Genomic DNA, 18,806 nt, shown 5'->3' on the forward strand with positions numbered 1-18,806 from the left:
ACTAAAAGTGGGCTCAGTCTCTTCTAGGAAGAAAAATTTAATACTCTTTTATTAGAAATTTAGATAAAAGAATATAAAAGCTGTCCTATTTAAGAAAAATATAATACTATAGTTACTATTTAAGAAAAAATGTTATCTACATTTATGCTTTTTCTCAAGACGAATAATGAATGAGCTGAAACACAGATCTTTTTAACAAGCATAGTTTGGGTGAAGACTGTAAACACGTAAAACATTTTCCTAAGATTGAATGGCATCTTTTTAAAAATTTTATCAGTATCACATAACCTACGAAAAGTAGCCTTTTCCCCCGGACTTTGCTGTTTTGAAAAAATTTTTAGTTGCATAAAATTAAACTACTAAACTTGCCTTAACACGTCAAAGTGTTATTCATGTTAACTCATGTTATGTTTATTTCCAAGCATATGTAACTCATAAATAAAGATTGGTCGATTTTTCAGTTGACAAACTGAAATAAATAATGTTTTAGATTAAGATATGCATAGCATTATTGTATGGAAGACAACAACAGAGAAGGGTGCTTGTCTTTAATATAAAATTTTGCTTAAACAAATAATTGAAACACTAAATTAGAAATTTATACTCTCAAAATGTTATTACTTTTTCGGGAATGTTTTCAGTACTGTTATCCAACAAAAATAAAAGGATAAAAATGCAAGGAATTGAAACTTTATTATATTTTCATGTTTAATAGATAATGTGTAATAGTTGGATAACAGTAACGCTTTTAGACCACTGTCATAACTTCAGCTATAAATTTTAAAGCATTCCTTTTTCTGTTATGATTTTGCCTTTAAGAATTCAAGATTATTTGCAATCTTCCTTTAAAAGTCTAATTTTTTATCTAAATACGCTTAAAAACATATTTTTGCTTATCAATTCTTCCACCTAATGATGAAAATTTTACTTCTCGACCTTGAAGCAAGGGCATTCCTAAATTCAGGCATTAAGGATAAAGGCGATTTTTTTAAATTCTTTCTGAGCAAGCTCTTACAAAATTAAGATGAACAGAAAGAATTTGAATATTTAGCTTTTATCAGATTTTGCTTAGTATCAGTTGTAATAAAGACATACCTCCTTTCTTCATTCACATGTGATTAGTGACTCGCGAAATTTACTGCTGTGTCATTAAAGATAGAAAAAAAAGTGTACGTGCAAAACAAAAATGCGCGTTGCATTTCATCAAAGATAAACCACCGATAAAAGCCATAGATAATTCTGACATTTTCTCTATGTAATCTTTCAGATTATATTTTATGTTTTTTAAAATTCATGTTCTAAGCATCAAATTGCTGCAAGTTTGGTTTCATTTCACTTTCAGAATGTGGGCGTTCACATTTTTTGTTGTCGCTGTGGTTCTATGGCTCTTGTGAGTATACAAATTTTAAGATGAAGTAGGATCTTGGTTGTTTTACTTTATGTGTCTGAAAAGTGAATGATAAAAGTTATTTTTCAGTGATTTTAAAGATATAATCTATAAATTTTTATACTTCTTATAAGTAATTAAATGACTTCCTAAAAATGTGGTTTCATGTACGGCTCACCTCATTGTTGAAATTTTCTTTAATTTTGGAATTGATACCTTCATGTTATTTTTAACTATTACGCTTGTTTAATCTTTACATGTTGCATTTGTTTAATTTAAAGCATATTTAGATGCTCTGGAGAGAATTTTATTCAATTTCTGGCATTCAGGAGAGTTTATGGACAGGATTCGCACTGTTCTTTGCAACCTTTAAAATTCATTTGAATGCCGCCCAGACGGTATAGTGGTTAGGGAAGGCGACTGCTATACTGAAGGGACTAGGTTAGAATCCAAAAGTAGGTATGATTGTAAACTGTCTGTCCTCTCATTTGAAGTAACGATGGTCACCTATTAAGTGCCTCCATAATAAAATGACCGCCGCGTCTGGCCTTAGTAGAGGCCAATGCTGTAAAAAGTGCCCGGGATTCGGAAAAAAAAAATCAATTGAACTGTTGTACAGCTGGTAGAAGCAGCGTTTATTGATAAGAAGTGACTACATTCTATCGATTCGGAACGCTTACAGCGCCCCTAGCGGAAGTTAGATTTTCTGTCTTGTAAACGAAGAAAGACAGTAGGTGAAACTTTCCCGTTAAGAAAACTGTAAAACGTCTCCTCTATTCAAACCAGAAAACTTATTGTATGCCTAGAGCATGTAAACGGAAAATAAACAATAACGTAAGTAGAAGCAATAATTATGCAAACATTTCGTTCATTTCCTGTTTTGAAGGAAATATCAAAAATATTGGAAATAATAATCCGGTTAATAAGCTAATTGCGGTTCAGAATTACCTTAATATATCAAATGCTAGTACATATTGCATAAATATTGCTAACAATTGGAAATTACCTCAGTCAATGCTATAAGAGTCTCATAATCGTGATAATATTTCTTCCAGATATAAACTGGATCATAACTATGCTATCTTTCTACGCTGGCGATAAAGCGGTAACCGAGGGCTCCATCCATTCCAATAATAACATTTCCTAACTCCAGGAATTGTTTAGATATTGGGGACTAGTGCGGGGAATGGAGGATCAGTATTTTGAGCTTGCGAGTTCCTACTAGTCAGAACATGCAAAATTCCGAAAATAGCGCTGGTCAGCCTCTAATTATATGAGGAAATTCTCAACAGTGTAAACAATACATCTGAGGATTATCATTATCCAAAGACTCACATGGGTTTGTCATATTTAAACACCTCATAGGAGAAGTATGTGGTATCGCCAACCACTCCTTGGAAGTTGGTAAGTTTCTGTACTCCTTGGAAATTGCTGTGGCTGTATGTCAACAAAAAGAGAAGGATTTGCCTAGCCATTATAAGGCCAATACTGTGGTACCCAAGTCCAGCCTGGGTCGCAGACTTCCCCAAACTTCAGGTAGTGCAGAATAAGAGTCTGAAAAGAACTGTAAATGCTCATTTCTGATTAGAAACAAACTGATCCATAATGACTCGAAAATCGACTGTGTCGTGAAAATATTGGAAAATCAGAGAAACACACACAAAAAAATTTAAATACTTCCGCTGATCTAGAAGTATGTAACATTATAGCAAATTAATTGCTGAATCAATGCGAATGGGAAGTTGAAAATGAGAAAATCGTCTATATTTATTTTACGATGCAGTGATCTTTCGTAAATTTCACGAAATACTAATATTTCGTCAGAAAGTTCACCGTTGGCGATTAAAAACTCCATTACCAACCTTTTTTTCTAGTTACCTGAAGAATATTAGCAGGATTTTTTTAAACTATTATGTATTTCTAGATGAATGGATTCATAAATATATTTTGTGTGGAATACTTAGATTTCGAGTTTAGAAGACGGTTTTCGTAAGAGAAACTACCTTATATTCGCTTTACGCATAAACACATAAAACACAAAACCAGCGTGTTCGTCCGGTATTTGAACCAGAATCGAGCTATTAGTATTTAGCGGTCTTTCGTCTCCACTATTAGTGGGCATCTAGGAGCAATAAAAGACAGAAATACAGTCTTCTTTTAACCACTAATGTAATGTGTTTGTAATCATAGTGCTCTTTCACTGTTCAGAAACTCAGTTCGGTTCCTGATCGAAATAAATTACTTAGGTCATCGCAAAAAACCAATATGGGCAAAACTTTGCTTAGTTTTAAGAAACCGCTTCCGGATTAGAAGGAGATGCAATATAGAAAGGGCTTCTATTTATATTGAGTGTCACGCAGAATGTTATTTCCTAATTTATTAGTCTTACATAAGGTATAAAATTCTACAAAATTATTTTCTTTACAATTAATATATACCTTTATCAATATTTGCAGCTGGAGAAAAAGAAAATTTTCAATTTTCAAAAAATTGGGAATTCCTGGACCAGAGCCGAATCTTCTGTTTGGTAATTTATTGGAATTGTACAGCAAAGTAAATATAATTATGTCACATTCTTTAATTACCATATTCATATATCTGCATCTTATTAAGCTAGAATTTCATACCACGTACGATAAGCGCTGTCTATGCATAGCAAAACTATATACTAAATATTGTACAAGCAAATATTTATATATTTTAAGCAAAAGCAATCTCAAATCCATTTTGGAAATTTTTATGTTTTTTTTTAATTTCTTATTAAATAATTTCAATAATTATTTCAAACTCTTCAAGGCAGCCTCTTGTAAAAATCCAGATAGTATATCCATGTACTGCAGATGAATAACTTAATGCTTAATCATAGTATGAAAACTATTACAAATGTGAAACATTATTTCCAATAATGGCAATTAAAAATCCCCCTTTATGTTAGCTTTCCAGTATTATTAATTTATTTATTGTAACGCAAATGACAATTCTTTATTTCTTTTGCTTTCAAAGTGCAAATACTTTTGTGTTATGCATTGCAGGAGAACAGATTGATGATGCTGACTATTTTACATTATTTTTAGCCTTTACATAGCATAATGAAATAGCGTAAAGCAGTTATATCTTCTCTGGGTAAAAAATGCTTAAAATTTTTCCTCTTCTACCTGCCTAAAAATATGCTTTCATTTAGGACCTTTTAAGGGAAAATGGCTCCTATTCACCTTAAGAACAGAAAAAAAAATCATCGAAACTTTCCAAATAAAAACTTTTTCCTGGTGATGATATTAAAATTATTGATTCCATTAATAATTTTCCTCCAATATGTTAATTCCTTTGTTTGCACATAAAAACAAAATTTTGTGTTCTCATTATTTTACGTATAAATGTCAGACTTAATCCTGCAATATTTATTTATATTGCAGCAATTCTGGTTGCTAATTTTCACCTTCTTTCAATTTAAATAAAAGTTATACATTTCCATTAAAGAATATCTAAGCAATAAAACACCAGGCCAGATTATTTGAACGCACATTTTCATTTATAGTCTGCAATGAGGCAGGAAGACAATGCAGGGAGTGTTTTGACTATATTTTAGGATATTAAAGATATTAACGTTCTCAGTTAAGCTCATTTTGCACTTTATAAACTGCTTATTTCTTTTAATTACATAAACTGATGAGCACTGGGGTAAACAACATATGTTAAGTCAGCAAATACGAAAGCACGACTGTATATATATATATGTATCGTATATATATTGGAGGTATATATATATATATATATAATCTATATCGACGGTACAATTGCAAGAGTATTAAAATATTTTTTTCTAGGATCCTCTAAAATGCCAAAAAGAATGGATCCAGAAATACGGAAAAGTGGTGGGGTAAGTAAAGAGTTTGTTCATCTTCATCTTAGTTTTTAATATTGCATACCATATTTGACTGAAACCCATTTTTATGATGATCACGTACAGTAGAGATCACATGAAGTACAAGTAGCACATTTCCGTGTAAATATATTGCTATTATTACTGAAGTATACAACAATATTTTTTCTATTTATACTTGATCTCGTTGTATGTTTTTGAGAGCAATTCTTCACTCCCTGAACTTCAAATTTTTAATACTTTAAAATTAATAAATGTTGACTTCCTGTTTAAGATGCTGATTAATAGAAGTTCTTCTTCAGCCCATCATCAAAGACTTCCATAAATATGAAATTCTCTTGCTGTGTCTAAACCCGTCTATTATTAGATTTTCTTCAGATTACTAATTCTACCTATTAACGTTTTCATAAAAAACATCACCTTTATGCTTAATACGTATTTAAAGTTTAAAATCGATTCAGATTAGACACGCCATAATTTGGATCACAGGATACCCTTTGATAAGAATTTCCGGTTTTAGTTCAGGAGGAAAAAAGGAGCGGGGGAGGGAATATAAAAAGTAATTTACTTCATAACCTATTGAACTCTATGGTTAATTTGAAAAAGAAATACGTTCTGTAATATATGAAAATGTTCCTGAGAATTGTGTAAAAACTATATGACTTAAAATCATTTCCCCGCGGTAAAGAAGATAGATATCGGAAGGTATGATATTTTAATTTAGCTTGATGAAAAATATAGTACTTTTTTATTATCCTCAAATCACTCCTTAAAAGTGACTAGCTGTTAGGAACTAATAGTCAAAAAAGGCAGTTCATTAATAATTACATAAAACAGCAACCAATTAACAATATTAAAAAGTCAAGAAAATTCGTAATAAAACACTTACCATTTTTGTTCTGTTCATAAACAGAGATCTGTTTCAGGGAAAAAAAGAAAGAAAAAAAAAAAAAAAAAAGAAAAAAAAAAAGAAAAATTAAGAGCACATAAAACTTGACATTGCGCATTACAAACTCAGCATCACAAAAAAACTTGATATTGCGCATTACAAACTCAGCATCACATAAAACTTGACATTGCGCATATTATTTTTCTCCCCACGAACACAGCAATCTGTTTTCCCTTAGAAAAATCAGATAATTACAAAAGTTCGGCAAAAATTTCGAGTGATAAAGTTTTATTGTTTAAGAATGATGATTCGTTCAACGAATGTTAAGCTTTGCATTCTGTACTGTTGGGCAAAACACCATTTCTCGGAAGAAATGCAACGCTTTGTTTTCCATGAACAGGCAAAGTCCATAGTTTCATAACGATACTTTACAACCAAGAAATGGACTGGAATACAACAAAAACAAACACAGATCACAAAAGTGCCTGTCGAATTCGAACAGGAAATCAGTTCTTGTCTGCTAGGTGAGCGGACATGCCTGGATTGCCAAAGGGCATTTAAAGAAATGCCTTTTGGCCTCGTCAGTGATGCCTATTTTTGTAACATAGCGTGTTATCTCGTGAATACTTTTCAAGGGAGGGATAATCACAAAGAACCAAAAAATATTGATACTAGCATTTTTACCAATAGGAGAAGTCTCATACTTCATATTTTTCTGACAAAGAAATATGCATTCAAATCTCGCCTGGATATTTGTCTTTGCAAAATAGAGTGTATCCCACAAAATTCTAATGAGTAATATCTGGGGTAACTTTGAACTTGCTACGATGGAACCTTTTATCTCGCAAATTTAGTTATGAATATCCTTCTTCTGATTAGAAGTTCTTATCTGCTGGGCACATAGAAAAATTATTTAGTAGATTACAATATAATTATGTACTCCGCGAATGCGATACATAAGCAGACCTATGTCCCAAAGCGACAGGTTTTGTTTTACAGATTAGGGAATTAGTAATCTTAAATCGTAAAATATATCTTATCCGGGATAAAAGAGGACCATAGCAGTTTGTGTGTGTTTATTTTTAACCCAAAGGGGCAATTTGCCCAGAAGGGCTATTAATTTGCGTTGGCATTTTGCTTTGATTCACTATAAACGGCGAATCACTTTTTAAATTGTTGCCACCAAATATTGTATTTAAAAATTAAATAATGAAGAATCTGCATAAATGTATGTATGTTTCTCGCATTGTGAGTAACGGTACCTAAACAAACAACGGTATCTAAAGCCATCAAAATTTCAACAACGTACGTTACCACTCGAACATGGGCATCTGGAAGCCCGAATTTGGGATCTAGAGTTTGTTTTATCATCTATTTCATATTTTGCAAAGCATTTATGAGTTTTTGATTAAGACACTCAACGATTTCCAAGCGAACAATGGCAACACTTATGAAAAAATGTAAAACCTTTTTATCTCCAGCGTCCCCCCCGGGGGTCGACGTAGAGAACTCTGCGAAGCTACTGGCTAGTATCTGTACCTAGGCAGTCTCGGCCACGGGGGTATAAAATTTATGAACTTGGTGGTTCTGAAGGCTCTGGGAAAGGTCACTTATTGGCCGGCCCCGGAGTCTGGCACGTCCTAGCGCGGCGTGGTTCTAGTAACCCGGGGGTCTCCCCCGGGGTCGCTGGGTAATGTCCCGCTGCGACGGGCTCGCCCAAGCGACTGGTAGGAGCATTTGACGACCGGTGCTGCCTGGTGTCGTATCCAGGTGGTGCGCTGCTCTCCTGGAGGGTAATAGTGGAAGTTGAACTTCCACGATGTGCCCAAAGGGGGAGTGGACCTGCAGTGGGATTGATTTCTCGGAGCAGGGAAGCCAAAACTCTTATCTCTTATCTCCAGCGCACGTATCGGAAATTCTAAAGATATGCTCCTTTAAATATTTTGTGATATTGCTGCTGAATTGAATTTCATGGTTTAAGTGTTAAGAACATGATATTTAATAAATAAAGGTAACTCACAAAATATTTAAAAAATGCCTCTTTGGGCGTAATATGAAATCTGAAAGCTTTCAGATTCTGTTTTTAATTTTTTTTTTTTTTTTTTTTTTGACTTATTGCGTGCTCCATCCTTTGGCACTATACAGAAAGGGAGGGATGCCCCGTGGAGGTCATTTTAAGGGAAACTGGCTCGTATCCACGTTACACATGGGGAAAACCACGAAAAGGCCAGCCCGTTCGCCGGGAGTCGAACCCTGGATCAAGCATGTTCAGCGTCTTCAGTTTGTGTTTTGATTTTGTGATTTTCCTTGTGTATTTAAAAATATTCCAATCAAACATTGTACTCACAATAACTGTTCGCTTTTGTATGTATATAAATAAGTATTGACTTTTTTCCCTTCTTAAAATATGTATAAATTTGCGATTTTAATATCATGATTCTATATTTAGGTATTATTATGGGACAGAGCCAATTGTTCTTATAACAGATGTAGAACTGCTGAAAAAGATTCAAATTTCTTATTTTCACAAATTTATAAATAGACCAGTAAGTTAGCAATTTATTCATTATACGTATTGTATCTGTGACATAATTTATTATTTACGCAAATAGATGCCTTTTTGAAAATTTGCTTATGTTTTTAACATTTCACCTGAATGCTAGTAAAACAATTTTATTGCATTGAACTGTATATTTACTAAGCGGAAAATAGTTCTTCCTAAAACACTATAATAATTCTTTTAGAACAGATGCACATTTGAGCGACGTATTGTTTAATAGGTTATCTCCTCAAAACTGGGTTCATTCTTAGAAAATATCCGTGGACTTGTCTCGTTCGGTTTGTCCAGAGGTTAAAAGGAGAGATCTTAGGCTCAAATCCTAACCAGCTCCAAAACTTCTAAACATACCACTTCGAGATGGGAAAATAATTCAAATGGCCTCAGTTATTTTATAAGGCCTGACCTTGTTAGCTAGCATACAATTAGACCAGAACTCTTGAAGTAGTGACTTTTAACTGTACTTGTAAATACCGCAAAGAAAGGATGCAAAGGACCTTTTATTCCAAATAAAGTTTAACAGAAAACTCCAACTCGTGCTTACAGAAGCTAATAAATTTGGCTTTAAGACAATGGATAAACTATCAAAATTTGAGTATAACCTAGCGTCTTCACAATACAGAGATCTTAGGCTCAAATCCTAACCGGCTCCATTGGAGAATACTTAACATTATCACTTCGAGACGGAAAAATAATTCAAATGGCTTCAATTATTTTACATACAATTAGGCCAGAACTCTTGAAGTAGTGACTTTTCACTGTACTTATAAATACCACAGAGATAGAGAAAGGATGCAAAGGACCTTTTTTTTTCAAATAAAGTTCAGCAGAAGACACCAACTCGTGCTTACAGAAGCCAATAACTTTGGCTTTAAGACAATGAATAAGCGAATAAAATTTGAGTATAACCTAGCGGCTTCACAATATAACTGACGCCCAAGCTTGCTCTGACCGAAATCGGCGTAAATAAGCCTAATAGCAAGAATAAGTTAATGCCGCAGATTACTGATCGCTAGAGAATCAAAGTTAGCAATGTGTCCTTCAAGCAGGCAGAACACGCTCTGATTTCATCCTCTAAAACCTTCCTTTAAATAACCCTTCTTTTTACCTAATTTGAATTTGCAATTTGGCAGGGAAATGGAAACAAGGCTTGGTAGAAAAGGGAATTAACATAAAATAACGGGTTAGAAACTCAATTGCTGCGTTATAATTTATTTTGCTGCACATCCTGTTTACGTATTACTTAAGTCTCATCTGCAAAGTAACCTTCTCTTAGACTTGGTTTCTGGAAGAAAAACTAGGAGAACTGCAAAGAGCATTCAAGGGTATTAACATACCCAAAACTAATAAAAATATAATAGTTTAAGGATAAAGAAATAAATCATAGAAGCTACCTGGAGGATCGCTATGTGAGGTTAACCTCTCCTGCTTGTCCAACAACAATGAAACTAGAAAGAGGCTGTCCCCAAGGCTCATTTCTAGGGTCAACTCTCTCGAATGCAGCTCCAAATACGGCTTTTGGGATGTTTCAAAACCAGAGTCCCGTGAAAGTGCAAGCATTTGCTGATGACTTTGCCATTATAGTCAACGGAAGGAGAGACAGAAACCAGAGCGCAAGGGGGCAGTAGATAAATTCATGTTATGGACTCGAAACCATAAATTGGAAATCTCAGCTGGCAAGACAATGCTGCTTTGTATTGGACGCAAAGGCGTTGTAAAGCGTAACACAACAGTAAAAATAAATGAAAACTCAATAAAATGTGTAACAACCCTAAAGTACTTAGGAATCATACTTAGCAACAACCTTTCTTGGATTCCGCACTTGAAATCAGTGAAACAGCGTAGTGCATATATAACAAACACAATGCTAAGAACTACGAAACTTCACTGAGGTACACCCCATGTATATTAAGGGCTTGGTACAAAACTATAACCGAACGCTTCATTCATTATGGTGCAGGAGTGTGGTGCGAGTGCATTAATGCCGGCATGAGAAAAATTTTATTGGCAATGCAGAGACAGCAATGGCTAATAATATGTAAAGGTTACAGCACCACACCCAACCACCGCTTTACAGATTCTGGCAGGCATCCCGCCACTAGACCTTCAGGCAAAAAGGGAATCAGTTGCAGCAAGAGTGGTACGTCTTGGAGAATACTGTACTCTCTGACGGAACCATTACTACTTACTAGCCTATGAGAAGCATAGGCCAGTGCAGTTGGGCTATCCTGTAGAAACTGACTTAATGGGCATCGTCAGTCTATCGTACACACCCCCAAATCATGTTAAATAAGCTTGTTTACAGACCAAAACAGGTACGAGTAGTGCCTTCTGTGCCATTAAGGAGGGCGTCATAAAGCACGACTGGAAAAGTAGACTCAATGAGAACAACTGTCTTCCAGGCTAAGTTGGTAGCGTTAAAATCAGCAATAGGCTATCCAGTGCATCATCTAAGTGGGTAAAAATAACAATTTATAGTGTCTCTGCCTTCAGTCTGGAAGCAATAAGGGGTCTTAAGAGTGGAAGCCCATATGTGAATGATATTAGACGACTCCTGCTGCAACTGCCGCAGTCAGCTCGTCCCACTTTTCACTGGGTCCCAGCCCATGTTGGGATACAAGGAAATGCAGAAGCGTTCAGGTTGGCAAAAACTGCGGCAAACGACGTAGCTCTACTAGAATGTCCACTCAAACTCTCAGTCTCCCGTATCAAAAACGTGACACGTATTCACCTGCTGGAACAATGTCAAAGTAAATGGAACACGGCTCCAACCAGCAGGATATTCCGTTTCTTTCGGAAAGTTGGGGAAAGCCTGCTAGCAACAAATGGAGAGATCACCCACTTGTTCACAGGGCATGGCCCGTTCATGACATACCTACATAGGTTTGGTCTAAGCGGAACAGATAACTGTAGATGTGGAGAGGTGGGGGACCTGGATCATTATGTTTTCAACTGCACTGATACAAGCTCTCTACATCATAGGCAGCCAAGCCCACAGTATTGGTCACTGTGGGCAGACAACATATTGAAAAATAAAATAGCCAAAGCAAAGCTTAGGGAATCAGTTAAACATTGTGCAGTTGTGAAATCTGCTATCAGTAACTGAAGAGTATGGTTACAAACACCCAACAGGAATCAATAACGGAGAGTTTAATAAATAGACAACTAGTGTATCAGTGTACAGCCCTACTAGTAATGGCATAGTGCTTTATAAATTAAATTCCTCACAGTACTGTGCAACTACATGTTTTCTAGGTTATAGTAATTTTCACTTTGTTAACAAGTAATATGCAATTAGTAGTACAGCTGGTTTTGTGCAGTTTATGGTTAATTAACCATTTATGAGCTTCAGAACAGTTACAATAAATTATCCATACAATACGACATAGTAATTGTACTCTTATAGCTTGCATTTCGAGATCGAAAGAATGGCATTAGAGACTATATCATGCACTATAATTAAAGTAAAGGAACACCTGCAACAGCAATTTGCAATTTCTTTTTTAGGATTATAATTACTATTGCACTGAATTTAGTAATAATATCACTAGAATATTAATCAGTGTGCTGTCTTGTATTCTTCTGTCAGTTTGGTATTATGTTCAATATTATTTTGATATCCATTTAGAAATCACTTTAATTGCAGTCCTGTTTATACTAGTATTAACTGGGCACTGTATCCTCATACATACTTATTTTTTTTATTGCAGTTTGATATGTGTTTTTGTAAAGTTAATAAATGTACCTGTTCATAGCTGTGTGACAAAAGGGTTTAAGTGCCAGTTTATATATAGAAGTGTGTCATTGATTGAGTTAGTATTTAGTATTTAAATAATTCGGTCCTTTTTTTAGTCTGAAATTATGCTGTCTGTATAACGTTAATTTAGGTATTTTATTATGTATGTTCTCAGTGCGTATTTATGTATTTACGTATGTATTACGTGTTTATGTGTGTATATTCTCAGAGTAAATTAGGTATCCAGGACGCACTATGGTGCATGTAATCATGGGTATATGTCTTGTAAATAGTTGGTGTAACAAGTATAATTTCTGGATTGAAAAAAAAAAAAAAATCAAATTTTTACGAGAACGCAAGACCACATGTTCTACGTCTTAGCAAAATATGTAGTTGTACTATATTCCATTTAAATTCCTTACTAGTGGCAAGATTTTATGCAACTGTTCCTTTGCATATTCTATAATGTGAACTGTAACTAAGTTGTATTTAAAACAAGTAGTAAATTCTTGGTATGTCCTTATGTAAGTCTGCAAAGTAGTCGGTGCTATTTATTAACATTGTAAGTAAAAGTAGTTACTTTTTTTAGGTAGGATAATTGTATGTATTTTTGTCAATGTATATTGTTATGGTTGTTAACTGTAGGTAGTACAATTGGGAACCAGGGCTCACAATTTCATGGAATAGTTTCTGCATGGCTATTTATGACATAAGACTTGCAGTTCATACTTATGCCACAGTAAATTGCATGCAATTGTCTCTTTACATAATCTGGAATTGAGCAAGTACATATTACTTGTGAATTGTAACAAATCTGCATGTTTAAAATATGCGGTAATACTGTGAATGTATTAATGTAAGTAAATCTGTAAACATAGTAGGTGCTACCTATTTATAATGTAAGTAACAACAGTTATTTTCATGTGGGTAGGATATTTTTTTTTTGTATTTGATATGTCAATGTATTTGATATGTATGTTATCTGTAGGTAACACGAATGTGTACTGGGGCACTTACTCTCATGGAATAATAGCTGCATGGTTCATTACACCATGGGTCATGTAGCTATGACGCAGACCACATTGTGCAAAATTGACTTAGTTTCCAGTGACTCTCAGCTTAGCCCCCTCTCTTTTTCTTTTTAAATCAATTGTACATTTCTCTTACCAGTAGTTTTGTTTTAATTACCTTTTTAACTTCGATTTCATATTTAGAATCTGTAGTGTGCACAAGACGGTGATTCCTTTGGTGATGACGTTACTTTTATGTCTTTGCTCTTTTTTTCTTTTTGATAGCATCCGCGCTGCTTGTCCTGTGGGTCCTCCTGCGATGGCGCAACAGTAACAGATGACAACTGCAGAGAGGATGATAATGCTGTAAGGCTAATTATAGCTATAGGGACAGCAGTCCTCTTTTTGCAGTGTAACTGTAACTGTAACTAACTGTCTTTATTTTTCATTTCAGCAATTTTATTTATTGTCGGTAATAATTTATTGAAACAGAAGTATTTTACCAATAAGCAACACTTCATTGATATACTTTATACTTTTTTAGAAGTACTTGCTTTAAATGTGTAATTTTTCATACTTATAAAGTTTCTAAGAAGACTTAAACTGATTGCCGAAAATATTGTAGGGATACAGTATAGGCGTAAAAGGGCTCTGGAACTATCTTTCCAAAATTATGATTATTTTAGAAATGTAGTAATAAGGGAACTCAAATTCGAAGCTGTGATGTTAAAACTTCCTCCTTTTACACGAAGACAACTATGCCCAATTAGATCACTCCTTTACAGTGTATTAGTTACAGTAATAAAGCTTTTCAGATATTATTATGCCAGTCTACTTTTTATTGCTTTCATTTAACTTTTATAATAGAAGTAAGCAGAAATAATCATGATATGCACGTTTACATTTTCAGTGCCTTTCTTTCCCAAGGCTACAGAAAATTTGAATTTTTACTTCTAGAACCAAGCCTACTAGCCAAGCAACTTTCTAAGCTATAAGAAACTTTACATTTTTACTTTCAGAAACAACTCTGAGGAAATACATGTCTGAAGACTGTTGCTGAGGAATATCAGGCAAAGATTTTATGAATAAAGTGAAAACTAAGTTCACAAATTTAATTCATTCCTGCAGACCGTTCATCAACCGAAATGTTTTTAAACCGAAACAATTTTTCCACATGAATTAATGTAAAACGGATTAATTTGTTCGTGGACTACAGATGATTCTATATTTAAATTTTACAATAATATTTTGATCTCTAGTTCATAAGCCAAAACCAATGGAAATCATTAAATGTGAAAGGAAAAAAGGTAAGCACAGTATTAAATCGATGAAAACTTAATTTAATTTTACTATACTTGTACGAAGAAATGTGGACGGTATAAGTGAAAATGATGAAGAAGATGTTACTATTTGCATGCTAAATTCCCTTGCCTAAAAATATCAGGTAGTAATTAACAGTTTTTAAGCGGCAACTTCTTTAATCTTTCCTTTGTCTCTAAGTGCCATTTGACTTTATTCTAAAAATCTCACTGGCTCACTGGGCTTGAGTCTCACTGGGCTTCTCTTTCCCTCAAATTGTTTCGTGAGTTGTTGTAATCTACGTTTTAACATGTTCCTAAAGTGAGAGATGGTACTATCATTTAAAAATTATGCTGTAACTTTCCACTCTTTTAGCAGGGTGATATCTTTATTTGAAAAACTTTGTATCTTAACTCTAAAATTTCGCAGGTTAAAGAATCACCAAAGAATCACGTTAAGATTTCTATCGCCCTTTTCTTTTGTACACATTTCTTCCACAATCACCTTTCGTTGCTGCTCCTAAAGTTGCTGCCGTTATTTCTTGTAGAGTTCGTTTTCATGGCGGTATCTTTCATGGAAGAGGTAACTTCTTCACGGATTCATTGTTAAGTTCCTCCCCCCATGGTTTTGCCTAGAGATATAATATCATAGATAAAAAAGGCTTTACGTGCTCTGCCTGCAACACAATCTGGGCATAATTTCCTGTAGGCCGAATTCATGGGCCTGTAAATCACTTGCTGTCAGTCCTTTATTAATGAGAATAAGGCAACGAAAAATATTAAAATGATGTTTCCAGAAGTTCTGAGTGGTATAGGTTACCTCAATTATGCGGCACAGGTTACCTCCAAATACCTCCGAAAATCATACGCAACCGATCTGAGGATTTGGAACTCGCAAAGCAACCAGTTAAGAATATAAAGGGCCTTTAAATAAAAATGAGCCCAACGTCCCGTATCACCAAGGATTTAACATTTCTTAAACATTTGTATGATTTTTATTTAGACATTTATTCAAGCGTGTCACCAAATGTACAATAGCGCTTTTGTAAAAGTGTTTAGTTTTATCTGAAGCCAGCTCCGATCTCTCTTCCATGCTACTGTGTGATTGGACCTCAAAAAGCTTTCTTTGGCTCACCAAAAACTCCAAAACCACATGTAAAAGGTCCGGAATATTGCCAGTTATGCTTTCGAAGTTCTTGGTTCCGCAGTGGTGTCGAATTTTATTATGCAGCAGATAAACTCAGTTGAAATGCTTTCCAGCTTCTTTTGACTTGATCTACTATCGTAGTGAAGTCACAGTATCACCATAATTTTGTCCATTCATTGTAGGTCCGTGTTTCATGAAGCTGATAAGAAATGGCCCTTTCCAAAATAAAAAAAGACCCAACATCACCTTCCTCGCATTAGTGTCACGTGCGCTGGACGTTTTGGGTGAAGGGGTAACCAGACAGTTTCCACTGGAAAGACAAAATATGATTCCGGGCTCAAAATGTGTTGTCGCTAGTCAGTTACAATAAGTTATCCCCAATCCCCTTCTCGAGAACATTGCTGTAGACACTCCAGATACATAACCACACAACATGCTTCTTAGTCCTATCAAGTAATGAGGCACTTTCTAGGCACATAATTTACGGAACTTCAGTTGGTTTGTCACAACAAAATATACAGTTTCAACACTTAAGCGGACAATATCATTGAATTAAGTTGTTACATGTCATTGAATGAATTCCTTCATGTTAACAGCAGTGGTATCTGTGACGCTGTTTGGTGCGTTAATTATATCGCTCATTCGTTTGCCAAAGATCGCCGTACTTCTCTAAATTCCGTGAACCACATTTTCAACCTTTTGAGTAATACAGGTATTCCCTAACCATACTCATATGAACTTCAATACCACCTACTCTTTCTAAGCTCAGCTGATTCTCTCTGATGTCCATGCATGTGTGGGATTTTCTCTTCGGGAGGTGTAACTACTCGGTAGACACTTTGTCACACTGCAGCTTTTAGTTGGATTGCATGTTTTTCACTGAATGTCCTTATATAATATCCATATGTCCATACGCTTTGTAGGGAATTCCTCACTTACTTAACTAACTAAACTCAGTCCGTAATAAGAATATTAAGCAACTTATTGCCCTGCCTGTTAAAGTAACTTCGACTCAGAAGAAAATTTAAATAACCTTTCTTTTTAAGCTTTAACTTAACAAGTGCACAGCTTATGCTTACAGTACAATCTCAGCTGTTTGCAGGACCTGAGCTAATATAAAACGTAAATTAAAATTTAAAGTAATTTAGCGCTGGAAATTCGCATTGGTAGGCAAAAGCCTGCAAAGCATTGGTTTAAACCAATCTAACTTCGCAAGCAAATTCAACTAGCAAAAGGTTAACGTTCGTCTAAAGTAATTCTTAGAGCAAAGTGACAAAATATCGCAATTGTCAGCGTCGCTGCCAGAGCTCTCTCTTCAACATTCAAAACTCTAGCTTGCATGCAGGTAAGGGCTGACGAAATTAGAAATATTAATATGGATATTGTGATAAGATAATGGGATAATAGTATAAACCTTACAAATTCATTACAGCACTGTACAATAAAAATGCTGTAATAAAAAAAACTGATTTCAGTAGGTATAAATAAACAGATACGGAGTACAAGCACAATCTTCCTCGTTAAATACCTAATGAGTAACCAGTATTAGCAGGTATATGTAATATTAATAAAAAAAGAAGAATTATAATAGTTTCAGATTCATGACGACTGAGAGTGAAGAAATATGCTATCGAAGAGCAATCTCGATTTTGACTATATGGAATAAATCTCACATGCAGAAAAATTCTTAAGTAATTCAGCAATTTTTTTTTTTTTTTGGTTAAATGTAAAAAATCAAGCAGGTATTCTCTCTGAATAGGTTGCCGAAACAATATATAATTTGTATAATAAATGAGCCTGATAAAGAAAAATAAAATGAGAACTGATGTTTTTTATTAGACAATTAAAACAAAATTTTTGTCCCCCTTTTAGAAACTTTTCGTCGGTCTGCCTGTGAAACCTAGTACAAAGCAAATAGAGGAAAGACCGTTCTCTCAAAATCTGATTACCTTGAGGGATAAAAGATGGAAAGACATCAGAGCTATTCTTACACCTTCATTCACTGCTTCAAAAATGAAACAAGTAAGTGAAAGTCTTGCAAAATAAACGGATAAATAATCAAACCACCTCTTTTGAAAATAATTAAAAAGTATATTAAAAAAGATGAAAAAATTGCTCTAAAAGCCTTACGTTACCAAAAAACATGATTTTATAGGACTTAATCTCCTCGTTAAAATATCTCTGCTTCTTATATATTGCTGTAATATATATTGCTGTAAATTCATGCGAATATTCGTTTATATTAATTTTCTTCTTTTTGTATTTTAATGCTCAATTTTTTTTGTTGTTATTCATTTGGTTTTCTTCAATTATTTCTTTTGTTGCACTGAAATACGGAAAATGTACGCTAGCCTTTGATTACTCAATGGAACATTATATGTTATTTTTTTTTCTACTCTGTATAAATGCGCTTCGTTTCCTAACAAGTAACAAATATGAAGAAAAATTAGCTTCGTATGTTGTGCCTATTTTTAAAATCTATCAAATTTTCAAAAAACTGCTGGTGTTTTTTTTTTTTTTTTTTTTTTTTTTTTTTTTTTTTTTTTTTGACTCTCACAAGTAACAAACTTTTCTAATTTTACAGAGTTCCTAGTGCACAAAATTCGGTCAACATCATTAGCCATCAAAATCGTAAAAAACAACCTTATATTTTAGCGTAGGTATAATGAAACACTCAATCGAAAACCACGTGCAGTGCTGATAAGCCCTACGTGTTTCTGTGACTCCTTCTCCTAATTTTTTTCTTTCTATGTATTTCTTTCTCCTGATGAGGAGGGACCTTTAGCTGCCCTCGAAATCGATTGAGTGTTTCATTATACCTACGCTAAATATAAGGTTGTTTTTTACGATTTTGATTGTCACATTAGCGTGTTTCTCTTCTAGTCTATCATTAGCCATATTG

General features: G+C 34.3%; 1 protein-coding gene across 2 annotated transcripts in view; it reads left to right on the top strand.

Annotated features, from left to right (window-relative positions):
• The first annotated feature begins 1,242 nt into the window (after positions 1-1,242).
• The window catches only part of LOC118188144 (cytochrome P450 3A24-like), a 35,413-nt gene continuing 17,849 nt past the window's right edge, over positions 1,243-18,806 (top strand). Inside the window, exons 1-6 of one of the 2 annotated variants that reach the window (XM_085807387.1) lie at positions 1,243-1,390; positions 3,844-3,940; positions 5,212-5,264; positions 8,606-8,702; positions 13,745-13,825; positions 17,777-17,926. In XM_085807387.1, the coding sequence (XP_085663513.1) occupies positions 1,278-1,390; positions 3,844-3,940; positions 5,212-5,264; positions 8,606-8,702; positions 13,745-13,825; positions 17,777-17,926 (591 nt within the window). In that variant the 5' untranslated portion in view covers positions 1,243-1,277. The remainder of the gene's footprint in view (positions 1,391-3,843; positions 3,941-5,211; positions 5,265-8,605; positions 8,703-13,744; positions 13,826-17,776; positions 17,927-18,806) is intronic. The other variant, XM_085807388.1, reaches the window with a different exon arrangement.

This window comes from Stegodyphus dumicola, chromosome X1, assembly GCF_044657685.1.
Source record: "Stegodyphus dumicola isolate Sdum_Otavi_A_Nest chromosome X1, ASM4465768v1".
Lineage (NCBI taxonomy): Eukaryota > Metazoa > Arthropoda > Arachnida > Araneae > Eresidae > Stegodyphus > Stegodyphus dumicola.